At 48.8% G+C, this 8,650-nt stretch overlaps 1 protein-coding gene across 1 annotated transcript in view; it reads right to left on the reverse strand.

Moving 5' to 3' along the window:
• Positions 1-2,818: 2,818 nt before the first annotated feature.
• Positions 2,819-8,650, reverse strand: part of VMAC (vimentin type intermediate filament associated coiled-coil protein) — a 9,301-nt gene continuing 3,469 nt past the window's right edge. Inside the window, exon 2 of the mRNA XM_044658481.1 lies at positions 2,819-4,637. Coding sequence (XP_044514416.1) covers positions 4,274-4,637 — 364 coding nt within the window. The 3' untranslated portion in view covers positions 2,819-4,273. The remainder of the gene's footprint in view (positions 4,638-8,650) is intronic.

Genomic DNA, 8,650 nt, shown 5'->3' on the forward strand with positions numbered 1-8,650 from the left:
CGGATCCCGGATGCCCCACGTTCCAGGCACTTTGCTCGGAGTTTCTCAATGGCTTCCATAGTAGGTGAACAGCCCAGAAGACGGTGGCCTGAGGAAGGAGCAGAGGCCCTGCACCGTCCCTCCTGCCAGCTCCCGCCTCCCCTTCCCTCCCCTGCACCCTCGGCCCCCTCCTGGCAAACCAGGGAATCGGGGTTCGCTAGCCCTCCCCCCTCCCCTCCAAGCAGAGCCCCTTCCCCCGTCCTCCCCCGTAATCCCAGCGGTCAGCCCTTCTGGGGCGTCCCCCCATGGCCCGGCTGGCCTCTGTGCCCCCTCGGAGCCAGGCTTGGATGACCCAGCTAGGAAGGCAGAGCCGAGAACCCCCAAATGACTCCCCCTCACCTGCAGCTTTTCTCCCCAGATGGCACCGTCCTGAAGGCTTCCTCTGGGCTCTAGAGCTGTGCCCGGTGCCAGAAGGCAGGCAGGACGCGTTGCTAAGAGGCGGAGTGTCCCCGGGGGCTGGGTGGAGCCCTAACGGGCCTGGCTGTAACCCTCTCCGTACCCAGCCCACACAGGCCTATCCTTTATCCCAGGCCCCGGGGGCTAAGGAGGCAGGCTGGGCTCTGCAGAGGCTTCTAGGAAGCCCCGGCCAGGCCTGCCTCTTCCCAGAGAGACGCCGTCCAGCCCAGTGTGGCCCGAGGCACTGCAGAGGTCTCCCAAGCAGATCTGAACACAGAAACCTTTAGAACTTGAAGTGAATGGACAGAACCCAGCAATGCTAGTCAGTGGGAAGAGTTGGCATTAAAACTTACTTTGTAGAAATAAAAAATCATAAAAAATATTAAGGGGGCAGCTGGGTGGCTCAGTGGATAGAGAGCCAGGCCCAGAGACAGGAGGTCCTAGGTTCAAATGTGGCCTCAGACACTTCCTAGCTGTGTGACCCTGGGCAAGTCATTTGACCCCCATTGCCCACCCTTACCACCCTTCCACCAAGGAGCCAATACACAGTATTGATTCCAAGATGGAAGGTCAAGGGTTTTTTCCAGATGGGGAAAGCAGTGCATTTGGAAGAAGACCCAGGTTCAAATCCCATCTTTACCACTGTAGGATGCTGGGAAAGTCACTTCTGTTCTCTGGGTCTCCCTTTCCCCATCTGTAAAATGAGGGGGTTTAGCTTGGAGGCCCCTCTTGGCCCCAAACCGATGATCCCGGAGGATGGGAGAGGGAAAGGTCACCCAGCGTTCGGGGCAGAGCCAAGACAAGGCCTTCTGGGCACTGTCCCAGGCCCAGCGGCCTCCCCACGACTCCGGCCTGAAGGCAGGAAAAGCTCCACCGCTCCTCACTAGAGCTCGTTGGAAGCGGAGGAAGCTGCCTCCTTGGGAGCTAGAGCCCTGGTCACTGGAGGGCCAGCAGCCCAGCCTGGAGAGCCGCCTACAGGGAATGCCTCCGCTAGGCACAAGCCAGACCTTCGGGGATTGGAGTCAGGTTTGAATCTGAATTCTGCCCCATCTGCTGTGATTTGGGACAAAGAAATACCACCCCACCCCCCAGCCTCATTTTTTCCCTCTGTAAAATGGGGGAATTGGATCACTTATTTTTTTAACTCTTACTTTCTTAGTAGTATCAAATCTAAGGAAGAAGAGTGGTAAGGGCTAGGCAATCAGGGTTAAGTGACTTGCCCAGGGTCACACAGCTAAGAAGTGTCTGAAACAAGATTTGAACCCAGGACCTCCTGAACCTAAGCCTGGCTCTAACGACTAGTCGTACAATGTAGCTGCCCCAGTGGCATCCTCTTTAAAAGATTCTGGCGGGTCCTAAATCCCAGCCTGTGAGCAGTTGCCATTAGAACACCAAAGGGGCAGAGGAAGGACAGACAGCCCCTGCCCTGGGGCCAGAGATCCAACCCAAGATGGCAGGCAGGTGGCATGAGAGTGTAACTCAGAAGTAGATGTGGGTCGGCCACAGTTGCTGTGCTTAGGATTTGGCATGAGGAAGGGGGTGGGTTCAAGCCCATGATCTGCTGATGACTATGTTGTTATAGTGGCCATCCGAAATGGACTTAGTGTTAGGAGGGGAAGATAAAGAGATCCCTTCCCCATCCTGGCACCCCTACCATCGGGGACTTGGCCAGGGCCCCTCCAGCCCGTCCCCCACCGGAGCAGCGGGCCGCGGCTTTTCTCTGGGAGGAGCATCAGCCCCCTTTTGGGGAGCCCCGGCCCCAGCTTACAAGAGGAATAGGACAGGCCAGGTCTGCCCCCTCACCTGCCTTCTCCCTATTCGCAGCGGGGGAGTCACCCCATTGGACGTATTCTCAGGAGTCTCGCCTCCCTTTGTGACAAGACCCGCCTCCCTCCCCTTCTGGAGTGGAAAACGGGGACGAATGGTCTCTTACAAGGCTGGCATTGTCCGGCAGAATGGCACGGGCACAGCGCCCTGCGCAAACGAAGCCGGGAGGGGTAGGAAGAAATCGGACCTCTGACAAAGCCCCAAAGGACAGCGTCAAATCCGTGCTCTTTCACTTGCTTGCTGTGACGTGGGGCAGATGGTTTCCCCTCTCCGGACTAGAAGGGTTAGACCAGGCCATCTCTGGTCCTCTGCATTGAGGCCTCACTGCCCACTAGCCCGATGGACCCCCCGGTGCAGGGCAGACCCCTGTTTCATCCCCCCCCCCCGCCTCAGACGCTGGATGGAGGATCTGGGGAACAGAAACGGAATTCTCTGAATGAGGTGACCCCTTTTCCTTCTAGTTGATCCCTGACAGTCCACTGTGACCCCCCCCCCAACCCACTGGGTGCGAAGCCAGGGCAGATGGCAGGAGGTAGAGAATGAAGGAAACAGAGGCAAGATTTTCTCCTTTTACTTGCTTTTATAAAAAGTGAAATGTTTATCCTCAAATGGTGAACTTCCCATTTAATAGTTCAGTTTGAGAATGACCCCATAGAAAACAGACATGTAAAATATAGACATCTATTAGATATAAAAAGGATTTCTAGTTGGCTACATAGAGCTGCATGGGAGCCGCTACCCCAGTCTGTGTGCCCATAGTCGATGCTCTTCTGAAGAGGTGTCCAGGGCAAATCCTGTTACCATCCACTCCAAGCCAAGCAAAGGTTAGAATTCTTCTCTCAGGCTGCGATTCTGCTCGGCTGAGATTCACCTGGCATCAGAGAGCCATTCACCAGAGCATGGAAACCACCGTTTTCTTATCCAGAAATCTTCCCTTGTCACAGGCCTCGCGGGAACCAGCTGGCTCGACATTAGAAGGTAGAGAAGTAGAAGACTGGCCAGACCTCCCAACCATCTGATATCGACAGAGGCGAGCTAGCAGGGCTGCTTGGGAAAACAACTCCCACTCGAATTTTTTAAAAATCAAGAACAAATGTAGAATTTGAAAAAGAGTATTTTAAAATACACAGAAACTTCCTACTAAAGCTGATAGAAAAGTATGAGTGGCTTAGAATAGGCTACATAGTAAATGAACAAACCTTTGGGCCCCAGTATTATTCAAAATGAGGAACTCCTGTTCCCTCTAGGGATGGCACAGTTCTCAAAATATGGATCACCGTCAAGGTGGCTAACCAGAATGGGAAGCTAGCAGCAGGGGTTGGGGGAGAAGAGCCACAGGTTTGGTTTGGTCTGGTTGTTTTCAAAGCCCCAATGATCTGGAACAGTGTGATCTTCAGAAATGCTAATCTGCCTCCCCTTCCCAAGTAGGTTTTGCCTTTTCCAAGTCCTGCAATTTCTCTAGGGTGGAGTAAACTCTGACTGAAGAGTCAGCTCCCTTTAAGAAGTCAGGCCCGCTATCATTAACCTCACCGTACGGTTGTATTTAGGCACTCTACTACTACCAAATAGGACCTGGCTTCCAAGCCCAACTGGGAATTTAGAGAATTTACCCCTTATATCCCTGTAGTCAAGCTATGTTTTTCCTTTAAACTTTTCTCTTACTAAGAAATTTGCCTCCCTCCTTGAGATGCTAGTCCATGTTCACCCTGAGTTTGAAGGTTCTGCAGAGAAAAATCTTTTTAGGGGGAAGGGAGATTGGGGGTGAAGGAAGAAACTAAGTCCCTGAATCTAGAATCTAAGTCTCACGGACCATCAGCCCCTGTCCTCACAGACAGTTGGTTTTGCAAGGATTCCTGTCTCAGTGGGACAGGGCCAGGAACAGACTGGGGGTTGCTTCTCTGAGGGGGGACTTGGAGGACCCTCATCCCCCCAGGTTTGAATGGATACCACCATAAGGAGAAGGCCTGGAAAGAAGCCTTAGGAGGAAGGGAGAGCTAACAGACAGGACAGCTCACACTGTGGTTCCAAACATAGTCTGGTCCAAATCTTTGTCATCTAGGTCATCTTCACTGAGAGAGAAGGCCTGGCTGTTGGAGAGTGGGCAGGTAGGCCCATCAGTCTCAGGTGCACCATCGGGGAGTGGGGAACTGCTGGCACTTGGTGGTTCTGACCTGGCCAGAGGGCCCAGTTGCTCCCCTTCAGCCATGAAGGCCAACAGGCCATCCAGCAGGGGTCGACGCTGGCAGATTTTGTGCAACAGCTCACTTCGATGCTTCAGCTGCACGATCAGGGCGTCTTTCTCCTGAATCACAGTCAGCAGCTTCTGGACAGTCCCCTCTGAAGAAAAGAGTTTTTCCTGAAGATCTGCGATCTCTCTTTGCAGGGGTGGAGACACACACCAGGAAAACAAAAACAAAGACAAAAATCTTTTATTCTCATTCAACATTTATTAAGCCCCTACTATATGCCAGACACTATGCTAAAAGCTTCACTGCCCTCGAGAAGTTTATATTCTACTAAAGGGATGATGTGACACGCAAATAAGAAAATACGAGGTAATCTGAGGAAGGAGGGGCAGGATAGGATTGTTTGCTCAGGATTCTAAATGCAGAGGATTCTGGGCTCAGAGGGATAGATGGTCCATAGGATGGAAAGGCACAGGGGCAGGAGATGGGACGCTAAATTTAAGAAATATCTAGTATGTGGTCAGAAGTGTGGATTTTAAAATTAATATTCAATATCTCCAAAGTATATTTATAGAGATTTATGAATATTTAACTAGAGAGCTAGAGAACATGGAACGTTTCCTACTCACTTCATGTGGAAGAGAGAGAGAGAGAGCTAGAGGGGCGTTACCCAAAACTTATATACAATCACGCAAAAGACACACATAAACAGAAAGGAAAAGGAATTGTGGGTAATGTAGAAAGGAAGTTTGGGTAATGTAGTTTTAGGGATTCAAGATGTTCCAACTATACAGAAGGTAAAGTATGTGATGGGGAATAAGTCTGAAAAGGAAGGTTGGAGATGGGTGGTGGAGGGCTTTAAATATCAAACGAGAAACTGTATTTTTTCCAGAAGCAATAAGGAGTCATTTTAGATCACAGAGGAGTGATGATACTCATGGTCAGTCCTGCGACTCAGGAATATCACCTCAGCAGCTGGGTGAAAAATGAATTGGAAAAAATAGAGACTAGGATCAGGCAGAACAATGAAAAGACTGATGGACAGATAAGAGTGCTCAGCCTGGAGTCAGGAAGACCAGAGTTCAAATCTAGCCTTAGATACTTACTTAGGTGGGAGCCCTGCAGGCTAGTCTACCTGCCTAGCTTTCCTCAACTGTAAAAGGTGCCCACCTCCCAGGGCTGTGGTAAGGATCAAATGGGATGTTTGTAAAGTGCTTAGCACTGTGCCTGGGACATAGTAGGTGCTTAATAAATGCTCATTTCCTCCTTTTCTAGAGCAAGTGAGAGTTAATGAGGGCCCAAACTAGGGTTCTGGCTGAATAAATATAGAGAAGGGGAACAATGTTATGTTATGAAGGCAGAGATGACAAGACAGATTTTATATAGAGAATGTGAGGAAGAAAGACGTGCCAATGATGACTCAGACACTGTAAACCTAAGTGTCAGGGAGAATGGTGTACCCTCAACAGAAATAGAGAAGATTAGAGGAAGGTGGGGTTAGAGGACCGGCCATAAGCATTGTTTTGTACATGAGAAGTCGAGAGGCACAAACATCCCACAGGCAGCTGTTGACTCAGGACTGCACTTCAAGGCCAATTAGGACTAAATATATAAATTTAGGAGGCATGTACCTGCATAGAGATGACAAACGGACCTAAGGGAGCTGGTGAAATCACCAAGGGAAAGTGAAAAGAGAAACAAGGTCCCAGGGCAAAATCTTTGAGAACATCCACATTTAGAAGGCAAAAGACAGATGCTGAACTAGCAAAGGATCAAATAATATCATGAATATAAGGTATTTGGCAAACCTTTAGGGAGGCTTGAAACAATTTACCCTACTCCTATGGGGGAAAAAAATCAACCCCCTTCCTTGTTTATCCAGTGGAAATAAATAGAGCTTATAATTCCATACTGATTTAAGGTTTGCAAAGTGTCCTCCTAGCAATAACCCTGAGAGATAAGTAGTTTAAGAATCATTGTCTCCATTTTACAGATGAGGAAACTAAGGATGAGAAGTACAGTAACTTGCCCAAAGTTGCATAGCTAGTAAGGGTCCGATCCAGGACCTGAAGCCAGATCTTCTGGCTCTAAGTTCAGTGCTTTTGTCACTACTCCACAATGCTCTTCTATTCACATTCATTGTTTTATCTCCTCCCAACAAACCCCTGCAGAGCCCATCCAGGAAGCCACCTTTACAGCTAAAACTTGTCCCAAAGGCTCCAGAAATGAGGACCTCACCACAGACCATGAACAAGCTGAGCATTTGTGGCTTAAAGTACCACCTACTGGAAACAGCACCATCTGGCAGAAAGAACCCTGGTCTAGAAACCAGAAACCCTAGAACTAGGGGTGGCTCAAGGCAGGTCCTAGGGCCATGTATTTGACAGCTATAGCCATCTAATCTAATTGGCCTCCTTGGGGTTCAGTTCTCTCTTCAATTCATCCTTTATAGATTCTTGCTTGAATAAGCTTCCTGAAACTCTATCCTCTATTATAAAGCCTTCAAGAGCTTCCCTTTGTATCTTTATAATTACACAATGAATAAAAGCATAAAACATTAAATCCTTGTATTTGAGGCCCTCCCTATCATGGTCCCAAGTTGCCTTTCCAGCCTTACTTCACTGGATTCTCCTCTGTACAATGTGATATAGCTAAATTGAACATTCCTATCCCTGGTCCTAGTTCTCACCATCCTGTTTTTCTTGTCTGCAAGACTGTAATCACATTATTCTACCCCTGAATAAGTTTAACCAAACACACTGAACAATCTCCACCCATTAACAGTATCTTCTTTCTTCAGGAACTACTTTTGGGTCCACCTCTCCCAATAAGCTTTCTTTGACCCTTCCTTTTCCTGACCACTACTCTTGCTGGAAGAGGTCTTTTCCTCAGATTTCTTATGGTACTTTGTCTAGACCTCTTTTTTAGGCTTATTCTATTCTCCTTCATACTTCAGTTAGTCATCCATATCGCCCTCTTTTTAGGTTGCAAACTCCTTGAAACTGGTGAAAATAGCTGCCCTGCTATTCCTAGCACTTTGCACATACAATAAAGACATGATTTCATTAATATAAGAAAGTCCTAGGTGAGGGAACTCCCTTTACCAAGAAGGCTGGCATCTTCTCTGCAGCTTATAGCCTAAGAGAGTTATGTAGAACATTGAGAAGTTAAATGGTTTCCCAGGCTCACTCAGCTAGTAGGTGTCAGTGGTAGGATTAGATGTACCAAGGCTGACCCTCTATCCACTATGACATACTGCCATCCACAAAGAAGCCACTTAAATGTTTGTGGACTTGAATAGCTTAAGTGATTTCACAGTTGAAAACTGTAATTTACGACTTAGAAGATCACTAGTACTTACCCATGATAATAAATCTTCCCTTAATAACTAATAGTCTCTTTCAGTCTTCTCAGAAACCCCTGAACCCCCTTGCTTCCCTCAAACCTTTCCCTCTCCATCTTCATCTCAAGAGTTCTTCTAGCCCCTTCTAACTCTTCAGTTTCTCATTACTTCCTTCTCAGTCTTATATTCCCGCCAATTTCTCTAGGAATCCTTCAAGTCCCTTCAATTCAGTCCCTCATATTTCCCACCCGGGTCTTTAAGATCCAATTCTCCTGTTATCACAACCCCTTTCACAGAATTTTGATTCTCCTATTTCTTCACAAACTTGCTCAGACCCTGGTTTTGCACCGCCCCCCATACCCAACTCTTTTCTCTCCTCCCTCACAGCCTCATTTCTTCCACTCTCAGCCCCGTTACAGTCCCACATCATTCTTCCAGCTTCTTTTACAGTATCCCCATTTCTGTCTTCCACTCCTATTATTTCTCAGCCTCCCATCATCCCCAAGGTCTCCCTCATTATTCCAAGCCCCTTCACTGACCCCACTGTTTTCCCACTCTCAGTCCTCCCGTTATTCCCTTTAGCCCCACTCCTAGTCCTCCCATCTCTCCCTCCCGGCTCCCGAACACTCCCCTCTCCTGGACCCCCAATACTCCAACTCACTTCCCCATCATTTTCCTCTCCCAGTACCCTCCCACTCCACACCCCCCCCCTTTACTCCTCCTAACACTTCTCTGTCCAGCTCTCCTAACATCAGACCTCCCAGCCCCCACCTCTCTTCTTCCCAGCCGTCCCCGCCATGCCCTCCTGGTCTCCTCTCGACCCCTTTCAGGTTTCGGCTCCCGGGCCTCACCGGTCCTT

The sequence above is a fragment of the Gracilinanus agilis genome, chromosome 1 (assembly GCF_016433145.1).
Source record: "Gracilinanus agilis isolate LMUSP501 chromosome 1, AgileGrace, whole genome shotgun sequence".
In the NCBI taxonomy this organism is placed as follows: Eukaryota; Metazoa; Chordata; class Mammalia; order Didelphimorphia; family Didelphidae; genus Gracilinanus; species Gracilinanus agilis.